The sequence below is a fragment of the Saccopteryx bilineata genome, chromosome 2, assembly GCF_036850765.1.
Source record: "Saccopteryx bilineata isolate mSacBil1 chromosome 2, mSacBil1_pri_phased_curated, whole genome shotgun sequence".
NCBI classification, from domain to species: domain Eukaryota; kingdom Metazoa; phylum Chordata; class Mammalia; order Chiroptera; family Emballonuridae; genus Saccopteryx; species Saccopteryx bilineata.
The window spans coordinates 134,967,949-134,987,624 of NC_089491.1; the positions used below are offsets into that span (position 1 = coordinate 134,967,949).

At 44.6% G+C, this 19,676-nt stretch overlaps 1 protein-coding gene across 2 annotated transcripts; it reads left to right on the forward strand.

Moving 5' to 3' along the window:
* Positions 1–65: 65 nt before the first annotated feature.
* PRKAG1 (protein kinase AMP-activated non-catalytic subunit gamma 1) lies at positions 66–19,072 on the forward strand. Of its 2 annotated transcripts, XM_066257978.1 has the most exons (12): positions 66–183; positions 5,809–5,857; positions 15,041–15,150; positions 16,069–16,150; positions 16,246–16,304; positions 16,443–16,488; positions 16,589–16,643; positions 17,255–17,381; positions 17,489–17,654; positions 17,815–17,852; positions 18,068–18,214; positions 18,346–19,072. In XM_066257978.1, exons 1-12 carry the CDS (start codon positions 175–177, stop codon positions 18,448–18,450), a joined length of 993 nt encoding a protein of 330 aa, XP_066114075.1. In that variant the 5' UTR covers positions 66–174; the 3' UTR covers positions 18,451–19,072. The 2 variants fall into 2 exon arrangements, with proteins under 2 accessions (XP_066114075.1, XP_066114076.1); XM_066257979.1 differs by lacking the exon at positions 15,041–15,150.
* The last annotated feature ends 604 nt before the right edge of the window (positions 19,073–19,676 follow it).

A 19,676-nucleotide genomic window follows, 5' to 3' on the forward strand; every position in this document is an offset into this window, starting at 1 on the left:
AGCGGTCACCAAGCCAGGCCGCACCGGAAAAGTGAGCGCGGCACCCTCCGACCTTTGCTGGCGTTTGTCTGAACGTCAGCGGAAGTAGCATCGCGGTACCGGATGTGGGTGGTGCCACCACCCCTTCCCGGGCAAGCTTCCTAAAGCGAACACTACCAGCGGGCTCCTCCTGCAATGGAGACGGTGAGGAGGGCGGTAGGGCGGCGGGGGCGCTGTGGTGCCCGTGACCCCCATTAGGGGCCTGGGAGGCCTGGGCAGGGGCGGGCGCTGGTACCCAGTAAACGAGAAGCTGGGTGTCGGTTCTGCCCGTGACACTGCCTTCCGCTCCTTCGCGGGTCGCATTTCCTGGGACTGGGCCGCACTGTGCCGCTGTCTTCCGTCTGCCGTATTCTCAGCCTGTGCAGGCACCTCCCTCCCTCCTTGTTTCCCGCGCACGTTCAAGCGATCTCGGGACCCCTTTTGTCTTAGCACCTAAGGCCCTTCAACGGTTATGATTCGTCTTTCCTGGGAGAGGCAGGGGGCTTCTGAGGGACCCCGCTTGCAGGTATCACCTGGCCCTGGTTGTCTTAAGTGTGACCCCTGCAATCTCTGGCAGAAAGGACATCTGAAAGACTTTTATTCTGCCTCAAGGTGTCCAGTGAGGTCACATACCCTTAATAAGAATGAAAAATGGGGTTTCCCTGAAAAAGAGATCGTACAGTAGTAGAGACGGCTCTGTTACTGGACAAGTTTTATGTCATGCCCTGCACTGCGATTCTAAGCAAGCATGTTGGCATAACTTATTCTTGGCGAGCATACATGACCAACTGTGGCAAGTTCCCTATCATCCTCCCCGAGATGCTGCAGACTGACTGCTACATGTACCCACCCTTTCTCTCAGAAGCCTTATGGAGCACTCTGGAACCCTTCCAATTTACTTCCCCTCCAAGAGTTTTTAACCATGGATCTCCTTTGTCAGGCAGAGTAATTCTTCCTTGGTTTTTATCATCTACTGTAGTTGTACAGGCTGTATGTTCACCTTTCTTTGGTTTAGTTACCTGCTGAGAGTAGTATTACGGCAGGCATCCTTTGTCTACCTGCAAAGAGGTCATGTCCCTCAGGTTATAAAGAAGAAAACAGAACAAAGTGATAAAGCAATTTGCAATTGATCACCCAGGCAAGGGAGTCAGCTCTTACAGATTAAGAAGATTTTGAACAAGAATAAAAGCTTTGATTCCATAAATTCAAAATGACAAACCAGTTTTTACTTATAAAGGTATCCTGGTTTACAAAGTATATATCAGGTTCTTGGGATAGAAATTGCTTTAAAAAGAAGAAAAAATAAACTCCTGCTTTGAAAATGCTCAGCCTAACTGGAGTCAGGGGTGAGGCAAGCCAGTGACAACTATTATTTAAGGTAGACTACCATAAATGCTGTCATCGAGATGCAAACAAGGGGAAGCATAGGGAAGGGAGAAATTACTGTGAACCTTAGAGAGGGCATTGCACACATTAAGAGAACAGTGTGAGCAAGAACATAGAAATTGGGAAATGTAGCCTGACCTGTGGTGGTGCAGTGGATAAAGCATCGACCTGGAAATGCTGAGGTCGCCGGTTCGAAACCCTGGGCTTGCCTGGTCAAGGCACATATGGGAGTTGATGCTTCCAGCTCCTCCCCACCTTCTCTCTCTGTCTCTCTCTCTCCCTTTCTCTCTCCTCTCTAAAAAAAAAAAAAAAAAAAAAAAAGAAATTGGGTAATGTAGAGATTAACTAGGGATGAGCCAGTGGCTTAATGTTGCTGGAGTTTTGGATTTCGGTCACAGTGGGGAAAAAGAATGGGAAAGTAGACTAAGGTCAGGTTGAAGGTATTGTATACCTCGGCTAACTTTGATCTTATTTTTATAATAAGGGAACCCATGAAGATTTAGGAGCAAGGCAGGGAATGTGCTTTAAGAATGTTCCTTGGCCCTGGCCGGTTTACTCAGTGGTAGAGCATCAGTCTGGCATGTGGACGTTCTGGGTTTAACTCCTGATCAGGGCACACAGGAGAATTGACCATCTGTTCTCCACCCCTACTCCCTACCCCTTCTTTCTTTCTCTTCTCCTTCCACAGCTATGGCTTCAGCGAGTTGGCCTTGGAGGCTGAGGATGGCTCTGTGGAGCCTCTATCTCAGGTGCTAAAAATAGCTCAGTTGCGAGCATGGCCCCAGATGGGCAGAGCATTGGCCCCAAGATGGGGGTTGCTGGGTAGATCCAAGTCAGGAGCGCATGCAGGAGTCTGTCTATCTCCCCTCCTCTCACTTAGAAAAGAAGAAAAAAATGTTCTTAACGGCTTTCTGTAAATGGATGGATCTACTTCAGAAAATAGTGAATTCCTGGTTGCTGGGATGAAAGTCCCTACCAAGACCTGTGGTGGCGCAGTGGATAAAGCGTCGACCTAGAAATGCTGAGGTCGCCGGTTCGAAACCCTGGGCTTGCCTGGTCAAGGCACATATGGGAGTTGATGCTTCCAGCTCCTCCCCCCTTCTCTCTCTCTGTCTCTCTCTCCTCTCTCTCCCTCTCTCTCCTCTCTAAAAATGAATTAAAAATAAATAAATAAATTTACTAAAAAAAAAAAAAAAAGAAAAAAAAAAGAAAGTCCCTACCAAACCGGAGGTGCTTGGCAAAAGAACTTGGTGACAGCATGAGAAAAAATTAAAGAAGAGATAGCTTTAGGGAAGAGAGACCAGTTTAGAGAATGTTGCAGAAGCGAAAGGTAAAAGCCTAAGTTAAAGCTGTGTAAGTGTAAAGGAGAGAAGGATTTGAGGCATTTCTGATGAATGAGCTTATTTTTTTTTTAAATTCATTTTAGAGAAGAGAGAGAGAGAGAGAAGGGGGGAGGAAGCAGGAAGCATCAACTCCCATATGTGCCTTGACCAGGCAGGCCCAGGGTTTTGAACCGGCAACCTCAGCATTCCAGGTCAATGATTCATCCACTGCGCCACCACAGGTCAGGCTGATGAATGAGCTTAGTAGAGACAAATGTAGGTCATGCTCTGCTCTGTGATTCTAAGCACACATGTTAGCATAGCTCTTTCTTGAAGGACTCAAGACTACAGTTCTTAAGCATCTAGTAGGAGAGCAGTGCCAAAAACAAAGATGGGAACTACAGTAAGGATAACAGGATTGGAGGGATAGATGCTGTTCTGTTTTGTATTGAAGCATTTGAGGAGTCTGTGATATTTGCAGTGTCCAGTACACAATTGGAAATGTGGATCAAAAGTTTGAAAAAGCCTGACTGGGCGGTGGTGCAGTGGATAGAGCATCAGACTGGGATGCGGAAGACCCAGGTTTGAGACCCTGAAGTCTCCAGCTTGAGCGAGGGCTCATCTGGTTTGAGCAAAAGCTCACCAGCTTGATCCCAAGGTCGCTGGCTCGAGCAAGGGGTTACTCGGTCTGCTGAAGGCCCGCGGTCAAGGCACATATGAGAAGGCAATCAATGAACAATTAAGGTGTTGCAATGCGCAACAAAAAACTAATGATTGATGCTTCTCATCTCTCCGTTCCTGTCTGTCTGTACCTGTCTGTCCCTCTCTCTGACTCTCTCTCTGTCTCTGTTAAAAAAAAAACAAAAAACAAACAAAAAAAATTACTCTGATTGCAACAGAGCAAGAGCCCCAGATGGGCAGAGCATCGCCCCCTAGTGGGCTTGCCAGGTGGATCCCGGTGGGGACATATGCAAGAGTCGTCTCTCTGCCTCCCCTACTCTCACTAAAATTAAAAAAAAAAAAAAGTTTGAAAAAAATTGTGTCTATGTGTCAGATCTTGCCTGTGTCTTTGAACTAATATTTTGTACTTATGTAGTACAGTGATACTTTCTCAGGTCCCGTGTGTTATTAAAAGTAGAGGGGAATGGGCCCTGGCCAGTTGGCTCAGTGGTGGAGCGTTGCCTGGCGTGCAGGGGACCCGGGTTCGATTCCCGGCCAGGGCACATAGGAGAGGCGCCCATTTGCTTCTACACCCCCCCTTCCTCTCTCTCTCTCTCTTCCCCTCCCGCAGCCAAGGCTCCATTGGAGCAAACATGGCCCGGGTGCTGGGGATGGCTCCTTGGCCTCTGCCCCAGGTGCTAGAGTGACTCTGGTCTCGGCAGAGCGACGCCCCGGAGGGGCAGAGCATCGCCCCTGGTGGGCCTGCCGGGTGGATCCCGGTGGGGCGCATGCGGGAGTCTGTCTGACTGTCTCTCCCCGTTTCCAGCTTCAGAAAAATACAAAAAAAAAAAAAAACCTTTAAAAAAAATAAATAAAAGTAGAGGGGAATGTACATAATTACCCCACTTCTCTGTGGAGAAATAGGCAGAAAGATAAAATATTTAGTTGTGTCTGACTCTCTTCTATGGGTATCTGTATCTCTGTTTAGCTTGTGTCTCTTTTTCTCTCTGTAACTTAGTCTTAGATCTTTGTTCATATCAGGGTGCATCATTATCATTATCAATTTGAGAGTTAAAAAGCAATATGCAAAACCCCATGTTAGATGGTGGGGGGGATACAAAAAATTGTAAGATAGATCCAGGATTCCAGGAATTTATCATTTGTTTGGCTAGATAATGAACAAAATAACTGTAGCACAGTGAGGCATGTAAAATATTATATGATGGATACAGTAATTTCTACAAGTAACTTTCTGTGTCTTTGTATATAGATCTTTGCTAGACTGTTGTATACCATGTGTGTGTTTTTAAAGCTGAACAGCCAGCCCTCTCTGGCACTTAAAAGTGATAAGGCTGTTGTTTTGGCAGCCTTGCCAAAATGCCAGGACAAGTTGATGGTTTTATGTAGCCCAGAGAGGGAGATTATCCCCCTTTCCCCCTGCCCCCATCCTGGTCCATTGGAACAGGGATGTTCAGGGTTGTACTGCCAACTTAACCCAGCTTGAGCCAGTCAGCTTCCCAGGTTCAAGCCAAGGCCTTTAACTTCATATAACTATAGCAGCTATGTAGGTGAAGTATGATTTTAAGTTAGTTTGGGTTTATTATCCAGAGCAAATAAAGCCAAACTATTGATTCCAGTGTATGAAAATTATGACCCCTTCTGGGTCTTAGATAACAATGAAATTTCCATGTGTTCCCACTTGAGGGAGCATAGAGATGATTCTATAAGTTTTTCTATTCAAAGCTCTCTCTCTAATCTCAGATTGTCATTGTCAAGGAAACTTGTTAAACTAGTGTCCTCTGGGCTGTGGCAGCCTTCCACTCACAGGGGTGCTAAGAGACTCAAGTCCCTCCTTTCAGAACATTTATGCTGCGTATCCACTTCTCAGTCAAGCTGTAACTCTGACAGCTGCTGGGATCCTCCCCAGGTTGGCCCTCTCAATGGTAAGGTAAAGGGTTATGATTCTAGTGCCCACAGTTATGCTTAGTGCGTGTTTGGAGAAAATCAGTGTTTTCTCTGGCTTCTGTGTTTTTATAAAGTAAACCTGTGAGAATTTTGGGAAGCCAGCCCTAAACCTAGATTTTCTAGTTTCAGCTTTTAAGATTTAATGTTTCATTTGTCAGTGTAGTATGTGAGGACATGAGCTTTGGGACCACACAGGTCTGTATTCAAATCCCTATTTCCACCCTTTACCAGCCATGTGACCTTGGGCAGTTTGTTTAATATTTCTTGAACCTCAGTTTCCTAATCAGTGAAAATAAGGCTGACAATAGTATTTATCTCAGGGCTGTTAATGAAGACTAAATGATATAATGTAGCACTTTAAAGGAAGTTGTCAGGTCACCAAGCCCTTCTCCTAATGCTAGGCTAAAATGGATGGAGCTTAGGATAGGCTGAATCTTTGTTTCTCTTGTCTCTCCAGGTCACTTCTTCGGATAGCTCCCTACCTCTGGAAAATGAGCAACCTCAAGGTAAGTGTACTGAAGAAAAGAAACTGAGTTTGAAAGCAATAGCCTGACACTAATTTCAGCAATGCTTTTGAACCATTCCCAGCCCCCCTGCCCCCTGTGAATATCAAAGGTGGGCCAGATAATGTACCAAACCATACAAATAAGGAAAAATAATTGGAATGATGCCTAACCGGTGGTAACACAGTAGATAGAGCACTGCTGAGGTCCCAGCTTCAAAGGCCCAAGGTTGCCAGCTTGAGTACATGCTCACCAGCTTGAGCACAGGGTCACTGGCTTGAGCTTGGGATCATTCACATGATCCCATGGTCGTTGGCTTGAGCCCAAGGTCGCTGACGTGAGCCAGGGGTCACTGGCTCAGCTGGATCCCCCAGGCAAGGCACATATGAGAAACAATTGATGAACAACTAAAATGATGCAACTGCAAGTTGATGCTTCTCATCTCTCTGCCTCCCTGTTTCTGTCTCTGTCTCTCTTTCTTAAAAAGATATCTGGAACAATAATTTGGCAAGATCACCTAGGAATAAATCTTGGGCAGGATAGGGATAATCAATTTCTTCAATATTCAAACCACCTGTTAGAAACTTTTGAGGTACAGGGAAACTTCCATAGGCAACTCTAGGGTGACTAACCAGGTTTTAGAAGTCCCTGGTATTTTATGAGTGGCCTAGAAATAATGCCACTAGGATTTTATCATCCAAGAAGCTCATTAAAGCCATTGAGTGTACATAAGAAATTATTGAAAGGCCTTGATAGCCCATAGAACTAATCTAGAAATAGAAGTAAAATCAACCAGGCAATTTCAGCACCTGCCCAAATACCTGGTTAGAATGGAATGGTCCAACTCTAGGTCATCTAGAAAGAGGCAGAACTTAAAGGTGCCTCTGATTTTGCCCAGGAATACTCTTAAGTCTTCTAAGGACATGTTTATGGCATTAGGAGTACACGCTTTCTCAGAAGATTAAAATAAGGGCTGAGATCCGAAGATATATTATTAAGGGTCTGGGAGTTCTCCACAAGAATTTTTTTAATGTCCTTTTTTCATTTTGTTTGCATCCAAAAAAAAGTTAATATAGTGATATTTTGAATTATCTGGATGCTGTTTCGTAATTGAATACTGCAACATGGTATCAGTGCCTATTTTATGTTTTTGAGTACATTTGCATTAACACCAAGGCAAGGGTCAAATACTCAGATTGTTGGCGCTGGCCTGTTGGCTCAGCAATAGAGCATCAGCCCGGTGTGTGGAAGTCCCAGTTTCTATTCCTGGTCGGCACCCAGAAGTGACCGTCTGCTTCTCTCCCTCCCCCCCCCCGCCCCCACCCCAGCCATGGCTCATTTGAGCAAGTTGGCTCTGGGTGCTGAGGATGGCACCATGGCCTTGCTTTAGGCACTAAAATAGCTTAGTTGCTGAGCAACAGAGCAATGGCTCCAGATGGGCAGAGCATTGCCCCATAGAGAGGCTTGCCAGGTGGATCCTGGTTGGGGTGCATACTGGAGTCTGTCTCTCTGCCTCCCTGCCTCTCACTTAATAATAATAATTTTTTTAAAAAACCTCAAATTGTCAACATGGACCAAGCAGTGATAGGTGCATATGACTATAGCAACCTGCAGATCTTTTTTAAAATTTTATTTATTGATTTCAGAGAGATAGGAAGGGAGAAGAAAGAGGAGAGAGAAAGAATCATCAATTTGTTTTTCACTTACTTATGTATTCATTGATTGATTCTTGTGTATGCCCTGATTATGATGGAATCTGCAACCGTGGCATATTAGGACAACTTTCTAACCAACTGAGAGCTCCCAGTCAGGACCAACCTGTAGATCTTGTTGCATCTAAAAGGAAGCAGCAACTATCCAGATCTAGTCAGTTGTTACTATTCCAGAATTCAAGACGTTTAGTCAGATCTTCTGATTTTGAAAAGAAACGAAGAATTTGGATTTGGATGTAAATGTCCAGAGTTTTAAAATTTGGCAACTGCTTTATTTCTTTATGACAGAGACAGAGAGAGGGACAGATGGGGACAAACAGACAGGAAAGAAGACATGAGAAGCATCAATTCTTCATTGTGACACCTTAGTTGTTTATTGATTGCATGCATTCTCATATGTGCCTTGACCAGGGGGTAGGGGGGCTACAGAAGAAGAAGTGACCCCTTGCTCAAGCCAGCAACCTTGGGCTCAAGCTGGTGAGCCTTGCTCAAACCAGATGAGCCCACCCACACACACTCAAGCTGGCAACCTCGGGGTTTCTAACCTGGGTCCTCTACGCCCCAGTCTGACACTCTATGCACTGCGCCACCACCTGGTTAGGTGAAACTGCTTTATTTTTAAAACACTGGGAAAGCTAAATCAAATATGTTTGTAGACGTGTAGCCTCAAATGATAGTATTTAGCTATCAGAGTAGTGTGTCTTTTTTTTAAGTGAGATGAGGGGAGATAGTGAGATTCCTACATGCTCCCCGACAGGGATACACCCGGCTCAGACCAGCCCAGCTATCCTCAGCACCCAAGGCCAACACTCGAATCAATCAAGCCAGTAGCTGCAGGAGAGGAAGAGGAAGAGAACAGGGAGGGGGAGAAGCAGATGCTCTATCCACTGTGCCAACCGTAGTGTGTCTTAAACTGATGTCAAAAGATATGTTCTTAAAAGTGAGACCAAGAGACATTGATAAGAGTGTGGTGGTTACGGGGGGAGGGGGGAGAGGGAGAGGGAAGGGGGAGGGGGAGGGGCACAAAGAGAACTAGATAGAGGGTGACAGGACAATCTGACTTTGGGTGATGGGTATGCAACATAATTGAACTTTAAGATAACCTGGACACATATTATCTTTGAATATATGTATGTTGATTTACTGATGTCACCCCATTAAAAATAAATACAATAAAAAAAAAAAAAAGATATGTTCTTAGGAGTCTGGGTTTTCAAATTTGAAAAACAATGGTAAGCTTCTAGTTAAAGATAGTGGATTGAATACATGCATCTACTTTCATTCCTTCACAAAAAGCCACTAAAACAACCGTAGAGGAATTTTTTTTTTTTTTAAGTACAAATCCACTAGGAAGACCAAGAGAATAGGCAATAGCAATGAGTTTTTGGAAGCTGGAAAGCAGATGGATGAGAGGTAAAGAGAAAACTGAATTATAAACTAGCAGTGGGGGAGCACACTTTTCACCAAGGACTGAGTTTCCCAGCTGAAATTCTGAAGGTGTCTCATGAGGACAGAGCAGAGCATCACGGAGTGGAGCAAAGCAGAGCACAGCTAAGTTGCTTAACTGGAGAGGGATCTGGCCCCCGGTCCACGTCACAGCCATACTGTATCACTGTTTGCATTGGATGAAGTTTCCTTCTTCACCTCCTCCTCCCCCCCAAATAAGTAAATAACCTAGCAGCAGGGAAAGCCAAGAAGCATTGAAGGTCTGAGAAACAGTCAGATCTCAAGACTCCCTCCTTCATTGAATGTAGCTTGGCAACGCCCCTTTCCAACTTTTGCAAAGCCTGGAGGACAGGAGAGAGGCTGAGGCCCAGTTAAGGTCTGAGGAACTATCCTAAACAGAGGAGAAGTTAACTATACCTAATACTGAGAACCCCAGTCTCCAGAATGCTGACAAGAAAGACTTTACCCTTCAAGCATGGAATTAAATGAATAGTCCTCTCCAGATGCCCCATGAGGGAAAAGCCACACAAATATATGTTGAGTGTTCCCCATATAAGTGGCTCACAGTCAGCAAACTCACTTTCACACTTAGAGGTTTCAATCAGATTTTAAAACTCCACTCTTTTTTTTTTTTTTTTTTTAAGTCAGAGAGACAGAGAGGGACAGGCAGGCAGGATGGGAGAGAGATGAGAAGCATCAATTTTTTGTTGCAGCACCTTACTTGTTCATTGCTTTCTCATATGTACCTTGACCTAGGGGACTACAGCAGAGTAAGTGACCCCTTGCTCAAGCCAGTGACCTTAGGCTTCAAGCCAGCAACCTTTGGGCTCAAGCCAGCAAACCTGCACTCAAGCCAGCGACCTCAGGGTTTTGAACTTGGGTCTTCTGCATCCCAGGATGACACTCTATCCATTGCGCCACTGCCTGGTCAGGCAAAAAACTTTACTCTTAAAATATGGTTTGGCCCTGGCCATTTGGCTCAGTGGTAGAACATCAGCCCAGCATGTGGATATCCGGGGTTTGATTCCTGGTCAGGGCACACAGAAGTGCCCATCTGCTTCTCCACCCCTCCCTCTCTCACTTCTCTCTCTCTCCCCTCCCCCCTCTATCTCTCTCTTCCCCCCTCCTGCAGCCATGGCTTAATTGGAGTGAGTTGGCCTTAGACATAGAGGATGGCTCCTTGGCCTCTGCCTCAGGCTCTAATAAGAGCTCGGTTGCTGAGCAATGATGCTGAGGTCCCAGGTTCGAAACCTGAGGTTGCCAGCTTGAGCGTGGGCTCCTCTGGCTCGAGCACAGGCTCACCAGTCTGAGCGCAGGGTCACTAGTTTGAGTGTGGTATCATCAACATGAACCCATGGTTGCTGGCATGAGCCCAAAGGTCACTGGTTTGAGCCCAAGGTCGCTGACTTGAGTAAGAGGTCACTGGTTTGGCTGCAGCCCCCTTCCCCTTCTCCATCAAAGCATATATGAGAAGCAATGAACAACTAAAATGCCACAACCGCAAGTTGATGCTTCTCATCTCTCCCTTTCTCTATCTTTCTCAAAAAAAAAAAAGGATCAACCAACAAAAGCATAAATAAGTAGAACAACAAATTGATCTCTATCTCTCTCAATTTCTCTCTCCTCCCTCCCTCTCTGTCTAAAATAAATAAATAAAATTTAAAAAAAAGAAAGTAGCAAGTTTTTAAAAATAATTAAAACTAAGTAGGAAGTATGTCCCCTGGCCAGTTGCTCAGTTGGTTGGAGCGTTATCCAATACACTAAGGTTGCGGGTTTCAATTCCTGGTAAGGGCACATATAAGAATCAACTAATAAATGCATACTTGAAACAACAAATGAATGTATTAATGTTTTTCTTTCTCTCTCTCTCTCTCTCTCCCTAAAAAAAAGAAAAGAAAAAAAGTTAACAAAACAAAACAAAGTAAAATAAAACTAAGTAGGAAGATCTGACCAGATGGTGGCACGGTGGATAGAGCATTGATCTGGGATGCTGAGGACCCAGGTTCGAAACCCCAAGGTTGCCGGCTTGAGCAAGGACTTAACCAGCTTGAGTGGAGGGTTGCTAGCTTGAATGTGGGATTGAAGACATGACCCCATGGTTGATGGCTTTAGCCCAAGGTCACTGGCTTGAGCAGGGTATAACTGGCTCAGCTTGAGACCCCTGGACAAGTCTCATATGAGAAGGCAATCAATTAACAGTTAAGGTGCCGCAACTATGAGTTGATGCTTCCTATCTCTCTCCCTTCCTGTCTGTCTCTCTCTTGCTTCAAAACAAAACAAAATACTGAGTAGAAAGTTTAGAAATCAAGTTAAGAAATAGAATTAAAAACAAAAGAAGCGAGAAAAAGTCAAAAAGTTAGAAAACAAGAAAGAAAAGGTATTTTAATTTTTATTTTTTTACAGAGACAGAGAGATAGTCAGAGAGAGGGATAGATAGGGACAGACAGACAGGAACAGAGAGAGATGAGAAGCATCAATCATTAGTTTTTCTTCGCGACACCTTAGTTGTTCATTGATTGCTTTCTCATATGTGCCTTGACCGTGGGCCTTCAGCAGACCGAGTAACCCCTTGCTCGAGCCATTGACCTTGGGTCCAAGCTGGTGAGCTTTTGCTCAAACCAGATGAGCCTACACTCAAGCTGGCAACCTTGGGGTCTCGAACCTGGGTCCTCTGCATCCCAGTCTGACGCTCCATCCACTGTGCCACCACCTGGTCAGGCAAGAAAAGGTATTTTAAAAACAGCAATAAAAACTCACAAAAAAAAAAAAAAAAAAAAAGCAAAACTTCAGAGGGTCATTCTAGGAAGTCTAATATCTAAATAATAGGAGTTACAGAAAGAAAAACGTGGCAATATGAAGCAAAGGAAATGATCAAGGAAATAATTTAAGAACAGTTTCTTAAACTGAAGGATATGTTTTCATATTGATAGTTTTCATTGAATATTCAGCACAGTGGATGAAATTGACTCACCCAAAGCACAATCATCATGAGATTTCAAAACACTGGAAACAAAGAGAAGATCCTGAGTTTCCAGAGCAGAAAAAACAAGTCACCTACAAAGAATCAGAATTGCCTGGGACTCTCAATTAAACAGAAGCTAGAAGGCAATGGAGCAGTGCCTTCAACATTTTGCAGGAAAATAAATTCTGACCTAGAATTCTGTATTCATCCAAATTCTAAATCAAAGATGAGTGTAAAATAAAGGTATCTATAGGCTGCAAGAGCTCAAAAATTTACCTCCCATGCACCCTTTCTCAGGAAGCTACTGGAAGAGGTGCTTCACCAAAACAAGGGAGTAGTCAAAAAGATGAAAACATGGGCTACAGCAGTGGTCCCCAACCTTTTTTGGGCCACGGACCGGTTTAATGTCAGAAAATATTTTCACGGACCAGCCTTTAGGGTGGGACAGATAAATGTATCACATGACCAAGATAAGCTCAAGAGTGAGTCTTAGATGGATGTAACAGAGGGAATCTGGGCATTTTTTTAAAAATAAAACATCATTCGCCTGACCTGTGGTGGCACAGTGGATAAAGCGTCAATCTGGAATGCTGAGGTTGCTGGTTTCAAACCCCAGGCTTACCTGGTGAAGGCACATATGGGAGTTGATGCTTCCTGCTCCTCCCCCCTTCTCTCTCTCCTCTCCTCTCCTCTCTGAAATGAATAAATAACATCTTTAAAAATATTTAAAAATAAAATAAAATAAAACATCATTCAAACTTAAATATAAATAAAACAAACAATGTTATTTATTCTTTGCAGACCGGTACCAAATGGCCCATGTACCGGTACCGGTCCGCGGCTCAGGGATTGGGGACCACTGGGCTACAGGACACAAGGGAGAGCCAATATAGGAGCGTCATGAAAGGGTACCCTTGATGGTGATGAAAAGATTTCAGGATGACAGCAGTGCACACCAGACAAACCAGCCCAGATTTGAAAGAAAAAAATCAGAGTTTACTATTTGGCTTAGCTCTAAATAATAAGTATTCAGTCAAAATTAATTAAATATTGATGTAACCAACATTATATTTTAACTTCTGAAAGAATGGGGGAATGGGAGGTGCCTGTTTGTGATGGGGTCCTGGGAGAAAAGAAAACTAAAAATTCTCATCTTCTTTGTCTGATATTAGATAATTTCCAAAAGTGAAAAAATTTTTTAAAAGGAGCAAAAAAGTACTAAAATAATCAGCTAAAAGAGGTCTCATCTGTGGGTGGAGGTATTACAGGGAAGTGGTGGGTACCAGGGACAGCAATTTTTCTTGCAAACTTTGTAGAACAATTTGACTCTTTAAACTGTGTACCTGTATTGCTTTGGTAAAAAAAATAATAATAATAAAAACTAAAGACAAGCAACTGGCATAGGATTTAAGTACATGAACTTTGGTATCAGGTAGATCTGTTTGAGTCTTGTCACTTCACTTACTAATGGTATAAACTTGAGCAGTTTATTTAACTGTTTGCATCTTTCTCATCTGAAAAGTGAGGACAATACTTGCCTTACAGATTTGTTGTAAGGGTTAAATGATATAGTATTTTTACATACACATGGCATAGTAGGGAGTGTATTTGGGCTATTATTTTGGGGGTTGCTTCTCTGGTTTAGAGCAAGCAATTAAAATCAGGAGATTGGAAAGGTAAACACAGGCAGGGACTCCCATTTGTCTGGAATAAGTGGGATGATTTCTCATGCACCAGGTCATCCCATAACGGACCCTCAGGGTGTTTTGGACCAGGCTGATTTGAGCACTGGACTCCAACTTCATGCTGATCTGAAATGGTCCATCTTGGACTATGACTTTCTCATCTGTGTGTCTTAGAAAAAGAATTTCAAAGAATTTTAAAGAGGTTACTTTTTTTTTTTTTTTTTTTTTTTTTTTTTTAGTGAAAGAGACAAACAGGAAAGGAGAGAGATGAGAAGCATCAACTCATAGTTGCACCACTTTAGTTCATTGATTGCTTATTATACATGCCTTGACTGGGGGGTTTCAAGCAAGCCAGTGCCCCTTGCTCAAGCCAGCGACCTTGGGCTCAAGCCAGTGACCCTGTGCTTCAAGCCAGTGACCTTTGGGCTCAAGCCAGCAACTATGGGATCATTTGGATGACCCCATGCTCAAGCTGGCAACCCATACTCAAGCCAGTGACCTTGGGCTTTTGAACCTGGAACCTCAGCGTCCCAGATGGGCACTCTACCCACTGTACCACCATTGGCCAGGCAGCTTAATTACATCTTAATTGAGAAAAGATACGTAAAAATGTGCTAAATATATGAAGGGGGAAACGAGTTTAAAACGAAAAAATTTGAGACTAGAATAGATCAATAAAAGATATTACAGACTTTTCTGTTTTAGTCAGCCATCTTTTGCCTAAGGAACCAATAGATCTAATCTTTCCTGGAAATGGAGGTTGGATGAAATGGCTTCTAAAGAGTTTATTCCTAATGGAACAGTAGGAATAAAATAGATAAAATAGGGGCCTTATAAAAAAACATGCTCTACAGGCCTGACCTGTGGTGGCGCAGTGGATAAAGCATCGACCTGGAAATGCTGAGGTCGCCGGTTTGAAACCCTGGGCTTGCCTGGTCAAGGCACATATGGGAGTTGATGCTTCCAGCTCCTCCCCCCTTCTCTCTCTCTGTCTCTCTCTCCTCTCTCTCTCTCTGTCTCTCTCTCGCCCTCTCTCTCTCTCCTCTCTAAAAATGAATAAATTAAAAAAAAAATAGCCTGACCTGTGGTGGCGCAGTGGATAAAGCATCGACCTGGAAATGCTGAGGTCGCCAGTTCGAAACCCTGGGCTTGCCTGGTCAAGGCACATATGGGAGTTGATGCTTCCAGCTCCTCCCTCCCTCCTCTTTCTCCTCTCTCTCCTCTCTCTCCTCTCTCTCCTCTCTAAAATGAATAAATAAAATAAAAATTAAAAAAAAAATGCTCTACATATTTGAGCAACTACAACACTGTTGTATTTTCTGCCTTTTTTGATTGTAAGTTTTGCTTGGAAGGAAGCTATTAACTCTCCTACCCTATGCAGAGTCCCCAGAATCCAACAATAGCGTGTATACTTCCTTCATGAAATCTCATCGCTGCTATGACCTGATTCCCACAAGCTCCAAATTGGTTGTATTTGATACTTCCTTGCAGGTGAGTGGAATCCTTTTTTATTCCCCCTTCCTTAGGGCCTCTGTTTATTTTATTTTCTTTCTTTTTTTTTTTAATTTTAATTTTTTTTTTTTACAGGGACAGAGAGAGAGTCAGATAGAGGGATAGATAGGGACAGACAGGAACGGAGAGAGATGAGAAGCATCAATCATTAGTTTTTCGTTGCAACACCGTAGTTCATTGATTGCTTTCTCATATGTGCCATGACTGTGGACCTTCAGCAGACTGAGTAACTCCCCGCTCGAGCCAGGGACCTTGGGTCCAAGCTGGTGAGCTTTTTTGCTCAAGCCAGATGAGCCCATGCTCAAGCTGGCTATCCTGGGGTCTTGAACCTGGGTCCTTCCGCATCCCAGTCCGACGCTCTATCCACTGCACCACCACCTGGTCAGGCTCTTTCTTTTTTTTTTTAAGTGAGAGGAAAGGAGATAGTGAGACAGACTCCTGCGTGTGCCCAACAGGGATCCACCTGGCAACCCCCTGGGGCCAATGCTTGAATCCACTGAGCTATCCTCAGTGGCTGATGCCAATGCTCAGACCAACCAAGCTATCTTTAGCACCTGGGCCAGTGCTTGAACTGGTCAAACCACTGGCTGTTAGAGGGGAAAAGAGTGAGAGAAAAGGGGAGAGGCAGGAGAAAAGAAGCAAATGGTCACTTCTCATGTGTGCCCTGACTGGAAATCAAACCCAGGACTTCTGTATGCTGGGCCAACATTCTATCCACTGAGCCAACTGGCCAGGGCCAGAGCCTGTGTTTCAATACCTTGAATCCTATCTTATCCCAAGGGTAATATCTTTGTCTTTCTATAGGGTTAGTCTATTTTCCCCACCATACCTAACCCTTGTTCTTTTAAAGTTTTGCCCATGAATTTCCTTTTGTGAAGATAACTCTTTTGGCTACAGGTGAAAAAAGCTTTCTTTGCTTTGGTGACTAATGGTGTACGAGCTGCCCCTTTGTGGGATAGTAAGAAGCAAAGCTTTGTGGGTAAGCAGTTTCTGGAACACAGTATTATTGACATCTTGTGCTGGGCATGGAGAAAATCTTTGAGCAGTGCTGAGAGTGTTTGTCTTGGCCTCTAGGCATGCTGACCATCACCGATTTCATCAATATCCTGCACCGTTACTATAAATCAGCCTTGGTAAGGAATCTTAGCCCAATGACCAAAACCACTTTCCTTGCCAAAGTTCCTCCTTATCATTTCCATCTTCCAAGCAAACAACAAGGGATTTATGAAGCAGGGAGATCAGTTCTCAAGTTCTGTTGCTTCTGCTTCCAGGTACAGATTTATGAGCTGGAAGAACACAAGATAGAAACTTGGAGAGGTATGTAGAGAATTGGGGAGTATGAAAGGATAAAGGGATGGAGAGTTCCTGGGAAATGGTTTTCCATGGTGATATTTTATGATTCTCCTTTTCCCTTCAGAGGTGTACCTACAGGACTCTTTTAAACCACTTGTCTGCATTTCTCCTAATGCGAGGTGAGTTCTAGCTTTGAAGAGGAGCCTTGCCATAAGCATAGCTAAAGTGCCAGACACCCAAAGAACCAGGGACAGAAGAGAGAAAAGACACTCCTCCCAATCCCTGGCCAGTGGGCTCAGTGGTAGAGCGTTGGCCCGGTGTGTAGAAGTCCTGGGTTTGATTCCCAGTCAGGGCACACAGGAGAAGTGCCCATCTGCTTCTCCACCCCTCACCCTCCCTCTTTTTTCTCTCTCTCTTCCCCTTCCACAGCCATGGCTTGAATGGTTCAAGCAAAGTTGGCCCTGGGTACTGAGGATGGCTTCATGGCCTCGCCTCAGGCACTAAAATAGCTCAATTGCCCAGTAACGGAGCAACAGAGCAGCGGCCCAGATGGGCAGAACCCCTATTAGAGGGCTTGCCACGTAGATCTTGGTCAAGGCTCATGCGGGAGTCTGTCTATACCTCCCTGCCTCTCACTTAATTTAAAAATAAAAAAAAACACTTCTCCCAAACACACACATGCACATGCTGTTTCCCTCCCCTCCCCCAACCACTGGGTTTCTAAGGGGCTATATAACCACCCTCAGGACCAGCACTTTGGAACTTATCATTGTCCCCCACCTTCCCACAGCTTGTTTGATGCTGTCTCTTCATTAATTCGCAACAAGATTCACAGGCTGCCAGTTATTGATCCAGAATCAGGCAACACCTTATACATCCTCACCCACAAGCGCATCCTCAAGTTCCTCAAGTTGTTTGTAAGTGCTCCTCAGCCTGGTTTTTACTTCTTATATACTTAACTGGAAGGGTATCCAAGGGTGGTATGGGGGGCCTTGAAAATCAAGGTGATGGTTTCCTTCCTCAGATAACTGAGTTTCCCAAGCCAGAGTTCATGTCTAAGTCTCTGGAGGAGCTACAGATTGGCACCTATGCCAACATTGCTATGGTCCGCACTACCACCCCCGTCTATGTGGCTCTGGGCATCTTTGTACAGCATCGAGTCTCAGCCCTGCCTGTGGTAGATGAAAAAGGTGAGAGATTATACAGAAGGAGAAGAAGGGTTCCAGGGAAGTCAGGGTGGCTCTGGGAAAATGTGCTGCTCCCCTCCAGCTAAGCCAAGAGGGTGATTCTGTGGGTAGGGGGAGTCTTGGATGCCAGATCCTCCTTGCTAAACTGTCTCTGTCCCCCTAGGACGTGTGGTGGACATCTACTCCAAGTTTGATGTTATCGTGAGTGATTGTGGAGGGGCCAGGAGGCAGGGGAAGGGGTGGCATGTTGAATATAGTGAGCAAAGAGAGTCTCTTTTGGGACCTGAGGGTTTTAAGAAGCTTCTGAGCTTGTGGACCGATGAAAACCACCCTAAATCCCTCTGGGGTTGGGTGGGCCCAGGCCTTGGGGGCTGGCTCCCTTTGTTCTCTGCAAGCACCTTTCCCTCTCTCCCCAGAATCTGGCAGCAGAAAAGACCTACAACAATCTAGATGTGTCTGTGACCAAAGCCCTGCAACATCGATCACATTACTTTGAGGGTGTCCTCAAGTGCTACCTGCATGAAACTCTGGAGACCATTATCAACAGGCTAGTGGAAGCAGAGGTGAGGGGGCCAGTGGTCCGATAGGAGCTGGGGTGGCAGCCTTGACATTAGGGTTTGGCAAGGGTAGGGCTTGAAGGGCTTTCCCTGAAGCTGACACTAAACATCCCTTTCTCCCCTTTTGTTCTCCACAGGTTCACCGACTTGTAGTGGTGGATGAGAATGATGTGGTCAAGGGAATTGTGTCACTGTCAGACATCCTTCAGGCTCTGGTGCTCACAGGTGGAGAAAAGCCCTGAGCTAGGGGAAGGGATCAGGCAGCACCAGGGGTTATGCCCATTCACTGCCTGCACAAAGCTCTGGGAACCACAGATGAAACCTTGAGAGAATTGTGACTGTTCCCTGTCCAGGAGATCCCTACCCTTCTACCTGGAAGCCAGGGAAGGCGTGGGGGAAGGGACATTGGACTTTTAACTGTCCTATCCTCACACATACACTTGAGGAAAACTTTCAGTCTAGCCCATTCTAGCCCCTGTCCACTTAGACAGCACCCCTCTTCTGGGTGAACTATGGGCTCTGTGCCCCTCGGGCAAATTCTGATCTCTAAGAGATTCCAGACCTCACCCAGGCTTTGCCTCTATCTCTGCCCTTGACTCCACCCTAAGATAATAGCACAACTCTTCATAAAAATATTTTTTATTCATCCTGTTTCATGTTGTATGGAAGAGGCTGAGTCTGTTTAGTGACCTTTCTTCCCATAACAGGAGTGAGGAGAATATGGGGAGGAAGGCCTTTGGGTTTCTGTGCTACATTCATATGAAGGGAGGTGGGGTTAGATGGAGGAGAACAGCAGAGTGATTAGCTGAGGTTATGGCTTTTCATGGCAAACCTAATTAAAGTGACAAGAACCTTTTCATGTTATTGCTGTGTTTGCTTTTTGTAGTTAATAGACACTACTGCTCCAACCTTCCTGCTTTCCATGGCTTCTTCAACTCTACCAGCAATATTAATACACACACTTTATAGAAAACTGCCAATCACCATTCTCAGTGCTTTACATATATTAATTCATTTAATTCTAACAACAATAGTAGGTATTATTCCTGTTATACAGATTTAAAAGAAACCAAGGCACAGAGAGGCTAAGTAACTAGCCCGACACCACAGAGCTAGTAAAAATTAGAGCTAGGATTTAAACCCAGTCTGGCTACATAGTTCATGTTCTTTTTTTTTCTTTTTTTTTTTTTCAGAGAGAGAGAGGGATAGACAGGGACAGACAGACAGGAACGGAGGAAAGAGATGAGAAGCATCAATTATTAGTTTTTCATTGCACATTGCAACACCTTAGTTGTCCATTGATTGCTTTTTCATATGTGCCTTGACCGCGGGCCTTCAGCAGACCGAGTAACCCCTTGCTGGAGCCAGCAACCTTGGGTTTAAGCTGGTGGGCTTTTTGCTCAAACCAGATGAGCCTGCGCTCAATCTGGTGACCTCAGGGTCTCGAACCTGGGTCCTCTGCATCCCA